Raw genomic sequence first — 17,430 nt, forward strand, 5'->3', positions numbered from 1 at the left:
AGAATAGTGACACAGTACCAGTCAAAGAACATCCCCACCCCTCTCGTCTCCTCTCCCTCCTGAGTAGCAGGTCTCTTTGTGGATTTCCCACCCTCAGCACACCCAAGCTGAAGGGTAGGGGAGAGAAGCCGCCCCTGAAGTCACTTCTCAGAGTTTTAATCATTTCATGAGACCGGACATTGTAATCTCTGAATTGAGATTATATTTGTATCAGTTTTCTATTGCCGCATATCATAGTTACCACAAACTTGCGGCTCAAAGCAACACCCATTCGTTAGCTCGCCATTAGTCCTTCGAGTCAGAAGTCTGGCCTGGCCTGCTGGGTTCTCTGCTCGGGGTCTCAGGAGGCTGAAGGGAAGGCGTCAGCAGTCTGAGTTCTCATCTGGAGCCTCTGGGGGAAAATCCACATCCAAGCTCACTCAAGTTGTTGGCAGAACCCAGTTCCTTATGGTTTTATGACTTAGGTCCAAATTTTCTTGCTGGCTGTTGGCTGGATGTCACTTTCAGCTCCTAGAAATCTCTCTCAGGTCCTTTCTATATGGCCAACTCCATCTTCAAGCCAACAACAGCATGTCAGATCCTTCTCATGCTTTGAATCCCTGACTTCCTCCTTTGTGACAAGCTGGGGAGAACTTTCTACTTTTAAAGGGCTCATGTGATTAGGTCAGGACCACCCAAATAATCTCCCAGTCTTAATGTCAACTGTGCCAACATAACCTATTCATTGGAATAAAATCATCAAATTCACAGTCCTGGGGATTATTAAGAATGTGTATACGGCAGAGGGAGAATGGAATCTTGGGGAACATCTTAGATTCTTCCACAGTATTGTAACCTAAAATAACAGGAAGACTTTTTATTACCTTAAAGAGACCAGAGAAGTCATGAGACTGCCCAGGTTTTCATCCAGGATCAGGAAAAGAGCTATAGTGCTAAAGAGAAACTTTAAAGGGATTGTGGGAGACCCCTCCCCAACAAAAAAGTTGTTTCCTGATGACCTCCCACCAGTCATTCTCGTTCAGTGCAAAGATTGTCATTGCTCCCTCTAGTTGGCACTAATTTCGTCTGCCGTCTGAGGTCATAAAATGTTTCGCCATCTGCCCTCCTCCCTCGCACTTTAAAGACTTAAAGGAAAAGACCAAGGCTTGTTCAGTTTTCCACCTTCCAGAGCTGGGCACAGAGCGAAAGCTCATGGTTTGTCGAAAGAATGCATGAGTGAGCAAAGCGAATGGGAACCATTTGCAACAAGTGATAAAACTGCAGCTCCATTCTGGCCCCTCCTCCTGAGAGCTGTTGGAGGTGAGAGGATCAGAGAACGGCCCTTGGAAACAATTTTAACAGAATTACGCCTGGATCCTACACATTTGCTGCTGGTTGCTCCCCGTTGGGCCAAATTCAGTGTCCATCCTCACGTAGGACGAAAGAGAGGGAGATCGAGGGAGGGGGCACCCTGGGCAGTCCCTTTCTCTTCTTCCTCCCTGACTTGGGCAGGGCTGTTAAGTGGCAGCTGTGACTATTCTAGAAGTCTGTGTGGGAGAGACCCAGGCTTGAATATTGGCAGTGCACAGAGATTGAGGGGTGCTGGACCTCTCTAACATCCAATAGGTGGGCCTGACCATTGAGTTTTGGACAGGGGAGACCTTGAGAATAGCACCGTTTCTTGAGTTCCTGCTGTGTGCCCGATTCTGTGCTTTGGATCCACTTTTCAGGCATTCTCTTCCTTCATATCCAGCACTTTGACAAATGTAAATTAATATCTCCATTTTTCAGGTGTGGAAACCGAGGCTCAAAGAGGTTAAGGAACTTGCCAAGGTCACACAGTGAGTGGCGGAGGGAGGAGTACAAGCCGGGCAGTGTGACTCCTAGAGCCCATGGCTTAACCACATCGGTTACACTGCTTCCCTTTGTGTGGCTCTCACTTCTCATCTTCCCTAATGGTTACCCCAGAACCTCGACTTCTGTCTGGGAGGTACGCCGTCCGTCTGCCTGAGGGAGAATCGCCAATCTCTTGGCCCTATCTGCAAAACAAAGAGAACGATCCCCACCCATCCAGCAGCAGTCAGCTCAGTCCAGCAAGTATTTCTTGCCTCCTTGGTTTATGACCACACACTCTCCTGGGCGTATCTCAGCCACCATGCTTACCACATGCATTATCCATTTTATTTCCCAGGGTCCGTGTCATTCCCAGACACACAGGAGGTATGCATATTAATTAGGATCCAGGTCAGGCTGCGGTAACAACAAAGACACCTAAAGAGACAGTTTATTCCGTTATACATAACATTCCAGGGAGGTGGTCAAAGACTTGTACGGCAGTTTAACAAGACTAGGGACCCAGGTTCTTTCGAGATTGTTGCTCTACAGTCTTCAACAAGCAACTTCCATCACGTGACCTAAGATAGTGTATCAGTTTCCTGAAACAAATGACCACAAACTTAGTGCTTTAAAGTAACACGTATTTTTTATCTTACAATTATGGTGGTCAGAAGTCTGACATGGGTCTTACAGGGCTAAGTTCAAGGTGTTGATAGCCCATTGTTCCTTCTGAAGGATCTAGAAGGGAATTCTTTCCTTGCCTTTTTCAGCTTCTAGAAGCTACCTGCATTCCTTGTCTCATGGCCACATCACTCTGACCTCGGCTTCTGTAATCACATTTTCTTCTCTGACTCTGCCTCTCCTGCCACCTTCTTTTCCTTGAGGACTCTGGTGATGACATTGGGCTTACATAAATAATCCAGAATAATCTCGCCATCAAGATCCTTACATTAATCCCATCTGCCAAGTCCTCTACGCCAGGTAAGGTAACATATCCGCAGGTTCTAGGGGATTAGGACATGGGCATCTTGGCGGCCTTATTCTGTCTACCACAGATGCTACTCCAGCTCTTGCCATTCACTCCTATTCCAACCAATGGGGGGGAGGGAAGCAGAATAGAAATCTAACCAAGAAGCTGCATGCAAATAACTTCCACTGACACCCCGTTGGCTGGAAGTACTCACATGGCTATGGCTAGCTGCAAGGGAATCTGGGAAATGTAGTCTTCTGCCAGGTGGCCATATTTCCAGCTAAAAATTATATCAGCATGTAAAAAAGAATGTGTGAAAAAACCCGCACACCATAGAGATGCGATTGGAAATCTCCAGACTGTAAGAAACTCTGCAGGACAAACAACCCAGTTTTTTTCAATACATAAATTGCAAAGGAAAAAAGATACAGAAGAGCTGTAAAGAGACTTAAAAGACAGATTAACTAATCACAGCGTGTAGGCTCTGTTTGAATCCTGATTCAAGCAAACAAAACCATTTATGAGATCATTGGAAATTCAATTACTGATTGCATATTTGCTGGTATAAGGTATTACTGTACAATTGGGTTGTACTTATGTCACAAAAAGTTCTTATCTTCTAGAGACACGTAATCAAATATATACAAGTGAAATGATATAATGTTTGAAATTTGTTTCAACAAAACAGGAGGAGAGGAAGTGAGTGGGGCGTTCCTAGATCAGGTTTGGACATGGGTTAATTAATGGTGGTCAGAGCTAGTAACGGGGTCATTATGCTATTGTGTCTATTTCTATGTTTGAAATTCTTCATAAGAGTGAAAAAGGAGGCTTGGCTGGGAAAGGAAAAAGAGGCAGGGGAGGGGCTGAATGGACAGGAGCAGATTTGATGGACCCAGCAAGGCCCCCAGACCACATGTCTTTCTCCTCCGGTTCTGCCCACCTCCCCTGTCTCCCTCTAGTTCCTGGACAAGCCCACTCTGAGCCCCCATCCCAAAGTAGCTAAGGAAGGACAGTGAGACCCAAGGCCCCGGAACCAGACGCGTCAGAGGTCGTATGTCAGGGCCGAGGTAGTCACCTCTTGACCTTAGAGAAACCAAATCAGTGCCAGCCCCTGGGGACGCTGCATTTCCCTTTGTTTTCCACAGGTGGGGATGTGCCTGCTTCAAGGGCATGAGGCGGGGCAAGTTCATCCTTATTCATCCAGAGAATCCTGGGCATAAAGGGGACTCAAGAAGCTGTCAAGTCCGTTCCCCTATCTCTGAGGTCTGGGCTTCCTGGAGCTGGCCCGGTATGTAGAGCTGAGAGACCAGCCTGCCTGCCCCAGAGCCTCCATGGCCAAGCCTCCGAGAGTCCTGGGCAGGCTGCTTGGAACCCTGGGCCTCGGATTCCTACACTGTTCAATGGACATAAACATTGTCACGCGTGTTGGGGCAGGCAGGGGACACTGGCTGGCCACTGAGATGTGGACTCTGCTGGGCCTCAGCCCTCTCTGGGGGTGCCTTCCACAGAGCTGCGTCCTTGGGCCTCTCCCAGCCCCCAGCCCCTGGCCCTGCCTGCACCAGCCTCTCTGCATCTGTCATCAGCCCGCTCTGCTCCCCCGGGCCAAGCTTTGTTTGGGGGCGACTGGCAGGCTGCCCGTGCGCACAGTGGAGGCGGTGACTCCTGCTGCTGCAGACAATACTTCACAGGCTGCATGGTTACCCACACTTCCAGCCACCCCACACCCCACCATGGCCCCAGTTCCAAGAAGTCCGGAGCCCAGAATAGACAGGCTGGGCTCCCCCACTGCCTCAGCCCCACCCCATCCATTGCTTGCTCCCAGCTTCTGTCCAAAGGGAGAGCAAGCCAGGCAAGTCCCAAGGCTCCTACTGTGTGCCACGAGAGGGGCTCCACACACGCATGCTGCGTGCCTTGGCGTATAACCCTTGCAATCCTTCTAGATAGGTGTTAGGACAAGTCATACTTTACAGCTGGGAAAAGCGAGACAGAGAGGGGAAGTGACTTACCCGAGGTAGGAAGGGGCAGAGCCAGCATTCGAGTCCAGGTCAATCTGACCCCTAAGTCCAGCGGAGACACCTGGGAACACAGGCCCAGGCACCAGTGACCCAGTCTCTGTGTCAGGCAAGATCAGCACGATGTTCTCCACGGCCAAGTTCTGAGAGAGGCTGTGTTGCATCTTCAGGTGAAGCCAACGTCTATGACATTCCTAGTCCCCCGGCGCTCCTCGGGTGGGGACCTTCAAGTTAACTGCCTCTCCAGTCTGAGGAACAGCCTTCTGCATCTCATCTGAGCCCCGGCCTCACTCAGGCTACTGCTTCACCCACCGCCGGCCCCGTGCCAGGCCGGGCCAGGGGTGCAGGTCAAAGTACAGGCCTCTAGTCTCCATGCTGAGAAGGGAGGCCCAAGAGGGAGCTGGGAGGCCAGGGAGAAGCAGGGACCCTGGCCAGACCCCTTCCTGAGTGTGAGTGGAGCTAGGAGTCCAATGCCTCCATCCTGCATGTGGGGAAAGTGAGACGCAGGAAGGGGCTTGGAGGGGCTCAGGGAGGACCCCAGGGCAGCACACAGCCAGCACAGTGAAGACCCTGGTCCTTGGCCTCAGTCCAGGCTCTCTCCACTGTACATGGGGGCCGTCCTTCCCCACAATCCCTCCTCACATCACCTTCTACCCTTGACTTAACCTGTTGCCTTGCTTCGAAAACTAGTGGGCTTCACCTCAGACAGAGCCGTTTACCCCTCGGGGGGCATCTAAGGCAGCAGGTCCCAAACGGCCAAAGAAACCCCAGACACAGTGTCAGCCGCACGGGAACATCCTATGGCATGTTGTCACGCCTTCTGGCCCTCACTTATGCTGTTCCCTAAGCCTAGAATGCCTTTCCCTCTGGTTCTCCGAGTGGGCACTCCCAGTCATCCTTCGATATCCAAGAAGAAGGACATCATACATCCTCCCTGAGGGGGTCTTCTAGGGTATCCACAGGAGAGTTCCCTGCCGCCTCTGGGTGCTCCCACAGGGTGTTGATTATTCATTCAAGGGTCTCCGTCTCCCCACTAGGTGGAGCTCTCAGAGGCCAGGGCCCTGCCTGAACCATCCCTAGATCCTGCTGCAGGGCCTAGCTTGAAGCCTGGGAACAGAGTGAGTACTTAAGGAACACTCAGGCGTGGAGGGAAGGTTGGCCTGTTGGGGCATGTGGGCCATAAATCACTTTCCCAAACCAGGAGGGAAGCAACAATCTGGGAAGCCTTCATGGTGGTGGCAGGACAGGATATAGGGCAGAGGCAGATGACGGTTGCCCTGGACAGCCTGGGTACCAGTCATGAGGCCCTTGCCCTCCATCTCTCTACCAGGAAACTCCTGCCCTGGGTGCCACTGGTCAAGGATGGGCAGGTCTTGGGGAGAATCCGGTCTCCCCAAGGCGTCCGACCTCCCCTCCGAGGAGCGTGGTGGGGCAGCTGCTGGGGGTAGCAGCTGGTGTCTGTCCCTGGAGCCCAACGGCTGTGTGCGCCTTAATCCCAGCTCCTTGGAGCCCCACAGGCTGGCAGGTGGGCTGATTAGGCAGAAAGGAGGCCCCAGGAGAGGGCTGGGGGCCGAGGCCCCTCCCTAGGCCCCCACAGCTGCCCACTGGATCCTGTCCTGTGAGCCGTCCCCATCCCCAGGCCCCTGTCCACAGCTCTCCCCTCAACCCCGAGCTGTTCCTCCCTCAGCCCTGACATGGAGGCCTGACCCTCTCTAGGCAGGAAGATCCCGCTTAAAATGTTCAAACCAGAAACTGCAAAGAAGACACGAATACCAGTCCAATATGCCCCTTAGTGCCTTCTTTCTGGATGGAGTGGAGGGCTCCCAGCACACAGGGGGAGGCAAGTGTTCACACTGGGACCAAGGTGTAGACATTCCTGACATAGAATGTGAGTGTGTGGGACAGGCGGGTGTGCACTTGGGGTGTGAGGTGCGTTCTGTAGGGGAGGTGTACACAGCGGGTGAGGTATATACACGTGTGAGGTATACATGGAGTATGAGGGGTACGTCGTATAGGATGTGTAATGTGCGTGAGGTGGACATGGTGTGAGAGGTGTACACAGTGTGGAAGATGTGTCCTGTATGTGAGATATACTTACGTGAGAGGTGTACATAACGTGAGGTGTACATAGTGTGAGGTGTACATAGTGAGAGGTGTACATAGAGTATGAGGTATACACAGAGTGTGGGGTTTACACTGTGGGAGGTGTACATTGCATGAGGTGTACACAGAGTATGAGGTATACACAGAGTGTGGGGTGTACACTGTGGGAGGTGTACATTGTGGGAGGTGTACACAGAGTGTGGGGTGTACACTGTGGGGGCTGTACGTTGTGTGAGGTGTACATGGAATGTGAGGTATACACAGTGTGAGTGTATTCACAGAGTGTGAAGTGTACATGGTGTGAGAGGTATACATTGTGTGAGGTGTACACGGAATGTGAGGTATACACAGTGTGAGGTATACATGAAATGTGAGGTATACACAGAGTGTGAAGTGTACATTGTGTGAGGTGTACCCCACAGAGCGTGAGGTGGACATGGTATGAGAGGTGTACACAGACTGTGAAGTGTACACTGTGTGAGGTGTACCCTATGGAGTGTGAGGTATACACGGAATGTGAGAGGTGTCCACAGTTTATGAAGTACACATGCCCATGCCATTCCACGGAGGGACATGGCGGTATGGCGGGGGGGCAAACAGTCCTTCCAAGGAAATGCGCCTGTCAGCTCTGTCCTGGGCCCAGACGCTGCACCCTTGGCACAACCCCCTGTGGAGTGTCATAGGCAGAGGAGACAGGGACATCCTCTGGCTTTTCACAAATCCTTCTGTGCATAAAGTAGAAGGTGACTTGGTGAGGCCTTCTTCCTCCTCCTGCATCCACGCCATCTTAGCTCAGGGACAAAGTGCTCTTTGAGGAGAGGCCATACTTTGGTAATGTTATTTCCTATTAAATATAAAGCTCTCCTTTAACAGCTCTCCTCACCCCAGGAGCCTAATGCCCTTAGGCTGCAAGAATAATTAGCACCTTCGTGAACCCTGCCAGCCTTAACACTTCCAGTCATTAAGCTGTTGTCACCTTATTTGTGTTGTTTAGTCAACCACGGTGAGTTTGCATTTCAGACCCCAGGAATCTGGGCCCTCAGAGAGCCCTGCCCTCGCCTCTGAGGCACAGAAAGTTTTCAATTACGTAAAGAATAAGCTGGAAGGAGGGAGACTGGATGATGAGCTCCTGGGGCTTTTCAGAAGCCAGGCATCAGGTGGTTCTTAAACCGGGCCTCGGCTCTCCCTGCATCTGTCAGACAGTCTGGGCTCCCGTGAATGTCCCCGCCGGCCCTTTCAGTCCCATGAAGGCCTTTCAGCCCTTTCAGGAGGTGAGAAGTGGCCGTGGTGAGGGAGGAAGGCAGGGTGGAGGTGCTCACGGCCCGGGGCAGGCGGGGTGGAGAGCTGCACAGGCCGCGGGGTCCCCCGCACAACGCCAGGCTCAGTCAGGCACAGCCCCTTCCTCCACCCTCTCCCTGAGCACACACGCACTGTCCACGCCGGTCTGTGTGCCGAAGCATCTCATCCTCGCCTCCCCAGTGGGCACAAGTCCCCTGTCTCAGCCATCCTCAAACCCCATCTCATGCCACCCCGGCCCTCACCCAGCCCACCTGGCACCAGACGTTCAGGCCACGGGCGCCTAGAACAGCAACGGCCACGCCTGTCTTGTCCCTCCCAGAATCCTCTGCTCCTGGCAGAGGCGACTGTCCTACAGAAGGTGCTCAATAATGATCTGTTCCCTCTGCCTGCAATGCTCTTCCCCAGATGGGCACGTGGCTCACTCCCAAACCTCTCTGACCTCTTTGCTCAAATGTCACCATGTCAACCTGACCACTCTCTTTAATTCTGCAACCAGGCCCGCCCTGCGCCCCAGTCCCACTCACCCTGTTCTGCTTTTGACATTTTCCACGGCTCGTCTCCCCTTCGAACATGCCCTGTGATACACGTATTAGTACGTTTCTTGCTCACCGGGGACCTTGCCTCCTAGGAGGTCAGCCTCACGCAGGCAGGGACCTCTGTCTGCTTTCTTCCCTGCCACACTCCCAGTACAGGAGCTGCATAAATATTTGTTGAATGAGTGAATGAATCATGGAGGGGACCAGAGACAGTGGGTATCCACCCCCACAGTGCACGTGCCCCCCAACATAGCACACCCTGCACACAGTGGGGGGCAGGAGGCTGTATATGTGGCATTTGTTGTCTCCCTGTTCCCTTCCCCTTCCACGTGGACTCCTTTCTCCAACTCTCATTTCATCTGCTGCACTCTCAGGCCCTGCTTGCATGTGGGAAGCCAGGGAGCACCCCCGAGCGGGAGGTGTGGCGTCTGTGGAGAATCTCTGGGACCCTGGCCCTGAATCTGGGACCACGTCCATACCCTCTTGACCAACTCAGACTGGCCCCAGGGCAGGGTCTGTACCCGGGGGCCAGCAGTTTCAGGCCTTTCCAGGGAACAAGGTTGGCAGGGGACAGGGGAGGGGTGCTCAGGGTGGATCCAGGGACAGGATGGAAAGACTGGGGACAGAGAGGGGACCTGGGGCTGGCCCTGCCCCACCTGGCCTGCTCATGTTTTCACCCTCTGGCCCTGTGGCACTCCCCACCCCCTGGCAAGATATGCAGCCTGTGCCAGCCGTGGGGAGAAGCCACAGGTCCAGCCTGGGCAGGGGCAGGGTGCTTGAAGCCCGGGGCAGGTGCAGGCTGGATTGGGTTTCCAGAGGCTATATATATGGATATAAAGGCTGCCTGGAGCCCTGGGGCTGGCCGCTCCCTCAGGGTGCAACACTGTGGGGCCCAGCCAGGCCTGCATTCCTGCCCAGAGGCCGGCTCTCCATTTATAGCCCCGGGCAGGCAGGCCTCGGAGCTGAGGACAGAGGACTGGAAAGGGTGGAAGAGAAGGGAGCCCCCTTCCCACCTGCTGCGCAAGGAGCTCCTGACTGTGAAGCCTGGAGGCCGAGGCCTGGGTGAGGTGTGCACTTGGCCCAGATTACGTAGCCCCCAGTCTGCTCAGCCCTGAGTTGAAGGGCGAGGTGCTGGGAGCACCCCCTGCTAGGTCCCTCAGCCCACTGCCATTGGCCCCTCCCAGAACAAGTGAGCACCCGTGTCCCTGAGGGGCACCTTTGACTAAACTCTGCAATGGAAGAGTTTGGACTCTTTCAGCTTCCAAACCTGACTCCATTTTCCCTCTCTGTCCCCAGCCCAGCACCAGGATTAAAAGGCATCAGGTCCCAGGATGGACACACCTCTCCCCGCTCTTTCCGCAACAGAGACAGGAAGGTGGTATTGGCAAACTTCTCCCAAAGACGTGGTGGCTCACCCAGGAGAGCAGCCCCGGGCAGGCGGGGTCCCAGGCCTGGAGAGGTCTGTAGAGGTTGGCAGGACCAGGGATTCCCAAACGCGTCAAGCAGCAGAAGCCTCATAGAAGATCAAAGTCCGCTTGGAAGTCTCGTGCGGAAGTGGCATTGTACCACCAGACCGTGTGTGCGTTTAAAAACAGTGCTTCCCAATTACCGCAGAAGATGAACTACGAGGCAGGTTTAAAACTGTCAAAGCAGTTTAGATTTCTAAGCCACAAGTGATAAAATATTTAAACGTGTTTGGTAAGTTCGAACATAGAACATTTACTTGTTGTAAAGGCACCGTGATGACAGCCCTGAGGCGGCTTTTATGAACACAAACACAAAAAGCAAAGTTGTAATCATTTAAGTCTCAGCATCCAATTTATTTCTGTGTTCCCTTTGCTTGCTCAGGTTTGAGAAGAATCTGGGTTTGCAAGGATAAGTGGCTTAAAGAGCTCACCTGGAAATCTCAGGGTACTCTTAGATTCAAGAATTTGATTCATTCATCCACCCAACAAATAGTTATTGAGTGTCTAGTAGGTGTCAGGCATTCTGCTGAGGTTTGAACAATAAGGAGGACTATTTGTTTCAGTCTAAGTTACTAAGATAACAATTATTCCCTTCGTCATTGTGAGTGTAAGTCAAATGAAAAGATTCAAGCTTATAATAAGCACCACTTCTCTCTGTAGTATCCTATTATGATATTGCAACAGGCGTGTGCAACTGCTTAACAGAGAGGCTCATGCCCTGGGCAGTTGGGCCTGGGTCTTGCCTGGGAAGAGCAAGGGTGACCAGCATGTGTGTCTAATCATATATGTGACTGTCCAGTTTAGAAGAAATACAATCATCCTCATTAATGACATATTTCAAGAAGTTCAAATATATAGAGACAGAGTCAAAGGCATGAGGCCACCCATTTGTTCATCTGACATTTCTCAAGTTCTTACTATGTGACAGTTGCTGTGATGTTTTCTGGAAATGCCATGGTGGACAACACGTCCCTGCCTTCATGGGGCCACATCAATCAATGAATGAACTAATAAAGAAGATCATTAAAGAGTGGCTGTGCCAAGGAGGAAATGAGCAGGGTGATGCGACCCAGCTACCTTCGAGAGGATGGCAGAGACGTCCCGAGGAGACAACACTTGAGCCGAGACCTGATCCGTGAAAAGCAGCCAATGGCGGGGAGAGCCCGGCAGACATCCTATAAACAGCAAGTACCAGGCTCCAGGGCAGGACGGTCCTCAGTGCATTGGAAGTCGGGAGAGGAGGTCAGGCTAGAATGGAGTGACCAAAGGGGACAGTGCTTCCAGACTGAATTGCAGAGGTGGGCTGAGGCTAGCTCATGCAGGGCCTTCCAGGCCAGGGCAGGAAGATGAGATTTTATTCTAAACGCAGTGAGCAGCTCTTAGGATGTCTGAAGCAGCAGAGGGTATAATCCCGTTTATATCTTAAAGGGATTACTCAGGCTGCTGTGGAGTGAATGGTCAACTGGGGCAAGAGTGGATGTGAGGGAGCAGCCGGGAGGTCACTGTGGTTTCAGGCCAGCAGTGTGGCAGCTGAGTCCAGGATGGTGACTCTGGGGGTGCAGAGACCTGAGAGATGTCTGAGAGGTTGAGTGGACTGGTCTTCCTCATGCCCAGACGTCCCCTCTGGAACTTGAGCCTCACAAATCCTCTGCCTCATTGACCTCTCCACCTGGATGTTGAGTATGCATCTCGAATTTTGCCCCAACCTGGGCTCTCGTTCTGCCCCCAGCAAACCTGCTCTTCTGCAACTCCATTCTCCCAGGAGTCGTCCTTACTCCTCTCTTGTCTCCCTGCCCACATCCAATCATGAATAAGTCTCACTGGCTCCATCTTCAAGATACATCTGGAACTGAACCACTTGTCATCATCTCCACTGCCGCCATTCAGATCTAAGCCACCAGCGCCACCCACTTGGATTATGGCTGTGGCCTCCTAGTTGGTCTCCCTGCTTGCTCTCCAGTAACCAGCATGCTCCTGTTAAAATACAAGTTAGAGAGTGACATTCCTCGCTTCCGCTCAAGCCCTCCAGGGGCTTTCCATCTCAGCATAGAATTCCTTTACTCCCTTTCTGACCCCATCCCCACCACCCTTCTACTTGCTCATCCTGCTCCAGACATACCAACCTCTTGCTGTACTTTAAATCTGCCACACAATCCTGCCCCAGGATCTTGGCACATGCTCTTCCCTCTATCTGGCTCCAGATTTCTGCCTCCGCCCTCCCCTCACTCAGGTCTCTGCTCAGATGTAATCAGCCCAGAGAGTCCTTCCCTGCCCACTCCATACAATGAAATAATCTTCATCACTTTGTTCCCGGGCTTTATTTTTCTTCATAGAACTTATAACCTCCTGGCATCATATACTTCCTTGCTTATCCATTTATTGTCTGTCAGCCTGCCCTACAATGTAAGCATCACAAGAGCAGAGCCTTGGTTTTGTTCATTGCTGTATCCCCGACACCTACACCAGTACCTGGCACATACTGGATGCTGCATGATATCTGTTGAATGAATAAATGAAGGTGGTGTTAAAGAGTGAAGTTACTTCCTGAAGGGGAGCTTCAGCACTCCTGCAAGTGGCAGAGAACGAAGAAGGCAGGGCTCCATGAGAGCCCTTCAGTTTTGGTGGGAAGGCAGGGCTTCCCAGGGCCCAGAGGACCAGCTAGGACAGCTTCCAGAAGTTTCTGGGAAAGACACAAAGCTCATTCGTGTTTCTATCTCTGGGCTCCAGGAGGAGAGACCCAGGTAGGGGTGTCTGGTCCCAGGGAGATTTCCAGCCAGAGTTTGGAGGGGGAGGTGTAGACTGCAGACTCAGGAAGAGGCTGAACGCTCTACAGGGTGGCAGCACCCAGGGCTGTGAGAGAGCCAGAGGCCCCACGAGGTGGTTGCTGCGCCTTCTATTCGCAGCCTCTCGAGTCGGCCTGCTGGGAAGAAGTGCAGCTGAGGCCTCCTCAGGAGCTGAGCCCTGAGACTCCCAAGGGCCCCGTCAGGCCTGCGTGCCCTAGCCTACAGCTGGGAGGCCCCCAGGGAGCACACGGGCCAGGCAGGCCAGCGACAGAAGCAAGCCCTCTTGCTAGGATGGCCTTGCACCTGGGACTGCTGGCTTCCACATCTCCCGTCTCTTTAGATTCTCACCGTCCCCACAGTCACGCCAAGAGATCGCTGTTATCCCCAAATTTACAAAGTGAGAAAACAGGCTCGGGGAGGCCTCAAAATCATACAGGAAGCTGTGGGGTCGGGACGCGAACTTAGGCCATTAGTCTGCCAACTCCGCTCTCAAAGACTCCGCTCTGGACTGGGGCTCTCTGGCCCGGCCGGGCGCTCGCCGCCTTTGCGCAATGAGCTTCCTCGGGGCAGCGCTGCGCTAGACGCGGAGGCCAGACCCCAGCGGACGGAGTTTTCTTCCCAGCGGAAGAGACGTGTGCCTAGACCCGCACTGGACGCCCGGTTGCGGACACAAGCATGTTGGGTCGGGCAGGGGTCCGCTTCCCTCCCTCCCTGCTGGGGCAGGACCTGAGTTTGCAGAGATTGGGATCCTCGACTCCTGTAGAGATGCGGCTGGGTTTCTGAGCATCCAGGAAAGATGGGCTGGGCCCACGGCCCTCTGAGCGACTCTCGGGGCACTGATTGGCCGAGCGACACGGCCGCCACGTCCAGTTTGTCTCCGGTTCGTCCACTAGGGCTCCTCGAGTCTGTCGTTGCGCGTTTCTCTGCCTCTGCCTCTCAGAGAGCTTTCTGCTCTCTGAATGTCTCTCAGTCTCTTGGGTATCTCTCTCACCATCTCTCTATCTCAGCTGTGAGTGGGTCTCTGCCTCACTGCCACGTGTCTCTCTCCAAATCTCTTTCCTTCTGATTTCTACTCCTACCCTGTTCTTGGGTCCCCCACAAATCAGAGGACAGAGGGGAGCCCAAACTCAGCTCCGAGGTGAGTGCGCACGGCCAGCGTTCCCGAGGACAGAGGAAGAGTTTGGTGCCAGAGAGGTTTGGAAAGAGTGTGCCCCGGAGCCAAGTGCAGCCGCGTTGGGCTGCCAGCTTCTGCCTCCCTCCCCGCCTAGGGAGGGGCCAGAGCACGCTCGCGCGCGCGCGCGCGTTCGAGTGTCTAGGGGTTGGGGGCTGGCCTGTCTCCTGCCCCTGCAGCCACCCTGGGGATCCCAAGCCCCTCCCCGCTCTGTTCCTATTGGCCTCGGGCGCCCCCGCCCCCAGCCGTCCGCTCCGGTTCTGGGGGCCCTTAGGCTACTGCCGTATAAATAGCCCAGGGCGCCTGGCGAGAAGATAGGGGTGGGGAAGCCCTGGGGCGCTGCCACCGCTTTCTTAGCCTCGCGTCAGGCCAGACAGGACAGGGCAGGGTCGAGGACAGTCGGGTGTACATTCAGATCCCCCAGTACTTTGCTATTGCACGGCCGGGACTCCGGAGTGGCAGAAACTTTCGGGCAACCCCTGCCGCTGCGGTTGGGAGAAGCCAGGACTGCGCCGCCCCTCGCTCGGATATGGAGCTGCTGTCGCCGCCGCTCCGCGACGTAGACCTGTCGGGCCCCGACGGCTCTCTCTGCAACTTTGCTACAGCGGACGACTTCTATGATGACCCGTGTTTCGACTCCCCAGACCTGCGCTTCTTCGAGGACCTGGACCCGCGCCTTGTGCACGTGGGCGCACTCCTGAAGCCCGAGGAACACGCGCACTTCCCCGCGACCGTGCACCCGGCCCCGGGTGGGCGCGAGGACGAGCATGTGCGCGCGCCCAGCGGGCACCACCAAGCCGGCCGCTGTCTACTGTGGGCTTGCAAGGCGTGCAAGCGCAAGACCACTAACGCCGACCGCCGCAAGGCGGCCACCATGCGTGAGCGGCGCCGCCTGAGCAAAGTCAACGAAGCCTTCGAGACGCTCAAGCGCTGCACGTCCAGCAACCCGAACCAGCGGCTGCCCAAGGTGGAGATCCTGCGCAACGCCATCCGCTACATCGAGGGCCTGCAGGCGCTGCTGCGTGACCAGGACGCCGCGCCCCCTGGCGCCGCCGCTGCCTTCTATGCGCCTGGCCCGCTGCCCCCAGGCCGCGGCGGCGAGCACTACAGCGGCGACTCGGACGCGTCCAGCCCGCGCTCCAACTGCTCCGACGGCATGGTAAGGCCAGGACCCCGCGCTAGAGGAGAAGTGAGGGCAGCTCTCGGGATATCTGGGACGCGTTTCCGAGGGCGGGGAGCTGGCCATCCGGAGGAGGGTTGCCGAGAAAACTTCCCGGGAGTGGACCCCCATATCCTGGGCTGCATCGCTGTAATGGCCTAGTGCTTTGGGGGTGCGCGGGACAGATGCGATCCACCCGATTGGGGGCGCTATTAGCACACTCCTGCACCGACATGAAGATCTGCTTTTTCTGCACTTATCCCTACTTCCAAAATGCAGATTTCTGCTCTTAGGTGACTGTCCGCCCTCTGTCTGGGCTGGCATGCTGCAGACAGCTCCTGCCCATCCCTACCAGGACAGATCCGGGCGCAAAACTCGTGGCTGAGATTTGGGGAGTTGGGGAGGGGGCGGCTACAGGGAGTGATGCTCCGCCCTGCGCGGTCCCGCGGGCCTGACTTGGTCCCCCTTGCCGTTTGCAGATGGACTACAGCGGCCCCCCGAGCGGTGCGCGGAGGCGGAACTGCTACGATGGCACCTACTACAGCGAGGCGCACAGCGGTGCGTATTCGTGCCTCCTTCCCACGTTCCCCTTTGAGCTGCGCTGGCTTCCCTCTGTCTAGGACCCCCTCCCCTCCCGCCGGGCCCATCCTGGGAGATGGTATAGGGAATGAAAAACTAAGCATGAGGCTCCCTCCCTTTTTGCCTGGCACTCTTGCTGGATCGCCCCGGACTCTGGCAGGCCCTCAGTTTCCCGTCTGCCCCAAAGCACTGAGCCCAGTGGAGGGAGACTCGGTGGCGGCTCAACCCCTGCATACTAACCTCCCCTCCCCGTGCAGAACCCAGGCCCGGGAAGAGTGCTGCGGTGTCCAGCCTTGACTGCCTGTCCAGCATCGTGGAGCGCATCTCCACCGAGAGTCCCGCCGCGCCCGCGCTTCTGCTGGCCGATGCGCCGCCGGAGTCGTCTCCCGGCCCGCAGGAGACGGCCACCCCGAGCGAGGGCGAGCGCGGCGCCCCCACCCCTTCCCCCGACGCCGCCGCGCTGTGCCCTGCGGGCGCGAACCCCAACCCCATCTACCAGGTGCTCTGAGGGGTGGGCGGCCGCGTCGGAGGGCGCTGCTGCCCACCCGCCCGAGGGAGGGTGCCCTTAGGGTCCCTCGCGCCGAAAAGATTGAGCTTAAATGCCACCTCTCCCCAACCGCGCTTTAAAAGCGACCCATCCCGAGGTAGGAAAGGCGGGAGAACTGATGCGTGTTTCCGCCTCCTGCATCCCAGGACAAGGACACAGTCCTCTTTTTCCACGCAGCACCCTCCCCTGAGACGCGCTGCGATGGCGGGTCGGCGTTCCTTGGTGGGCCAGAACTGATCCTCGAGGGGCTAGGCCCATCCTCTTCCTGGTCTCCTCCCCCAGGGGGCGTGGGACCCCTGCAGACCTAAGCCCCGCCCCCGGACTCCCAGGTCGCTTAAGGAGACGTGGCCTCTCCTTCCGGGAGCCCTCTCGACGTCCGCTGTTTCCCGTTGTCTGCGGGGTGCGCTCACGTCGCCGGTGCAACTAGTGTACCGGTTACCACTCGCACCCCCTCCCCGGTTCAGGACCACTTTTTGTAATACTTTTGTAATCTATTTCTGTAAATAAGAGTTGCTTTGCCAGAGCAGGAGCCCCTAGGGCAGTATTTATCTCTGAGGCATGGTGTGCGGTGCAACAGGGACTTTGTATGTTATTATGGCAGGCGAGCGAGCCGCCGGCGCTCGCCGGGTTTTCGAAATAAAGACGCTAATTTATACCGCGGCGGCTTCGGCTCTCCCTGGGGATGGGGGCAGCATTTTGACCCCGAGGAAACTTGGCAAACGGGGCCAGCTGTACCGCAGCGACCCCTGTAGGCGGCATACGGATTGCAAGGAGGAAGCCGGGGGTCAGGGGAAGGGAGGGTGCTAGGTCTCCAACGAGTGGGGAGGTCCCTGTGACCTTGACGTACATACCACACACAGGTCGGTGGTTCTCTGGTCAGGATGCATCTGAGAATGATCTGAGTAATTAAAAAAGAACCAAACGTGCCCCCCTCCCCCGGGGATTCCGATTGAACGTATCTGCCTCAGATACTCGGGGCCACGTATTGCT

At 55.2% G+C, this 17,430-nt stretch overlaps 1 protein-coding gene and 1 long non-coding RNA gene across 2 annotated transcripts; one reads left to right on the forward strand and one right to left on the reverse strand.

The window, feature by feature from the left end:
• Nucleotides 1-10,534: 10,534 nt before the first annotated feature.
• On the reverse strand, nucleotides 10,535-15,172 carry LOC138925223 (uncharacterized). The gene is made up of 2 exons (XR_011441151.1): nucleotides 13,711-15,172; nucleotides 10,535-12,175 (listed from the first exon to the last, which is right to left on the reverse strand). It is a non-coding gene; the product is annotated as an uncharacterized lncRNA (long non-coding RNA).
• On the forward strand, nucleotides 14,545-16,517 carry MYOD1 (myogenic differentiation 1). Its single transcript, NM_001317253.1, has 3 exons — nucleotides 14,545-15,314; nucleotides 15,794-15,872; nucleotides 16,151-16,517. Exons 1-3 carry the CDS (start codon nucleotides 14,685-14,687, stop codon nucleotides 16,399-16,401), a joined length of 960 nt encoding a protein of 319 aa, NP_001304182.1. The 5' UTR covers nucleotides 14,545-14,684; the 3' UTR covers nucleotides 16,402-16,517.
• The last annotated feature ends 913 nt before the right edge of the window (nucleotides 16,518-17,430 follow it).

Source organism: Equus caballus, chromosome 7, assembly GCF_041296265.1.
Source record: "Equus caballus isolate H_3958 breed thoroughbred chromosome 7, TB-T2T, whole genome shotgun sequence".
NCBI classification, from domain to species: domain Eukaryota; kingdom Metazoa; phylum Chordata; class Mammalia; order Perissodactyla; family Equidae; genus Equus; species Equus caballus.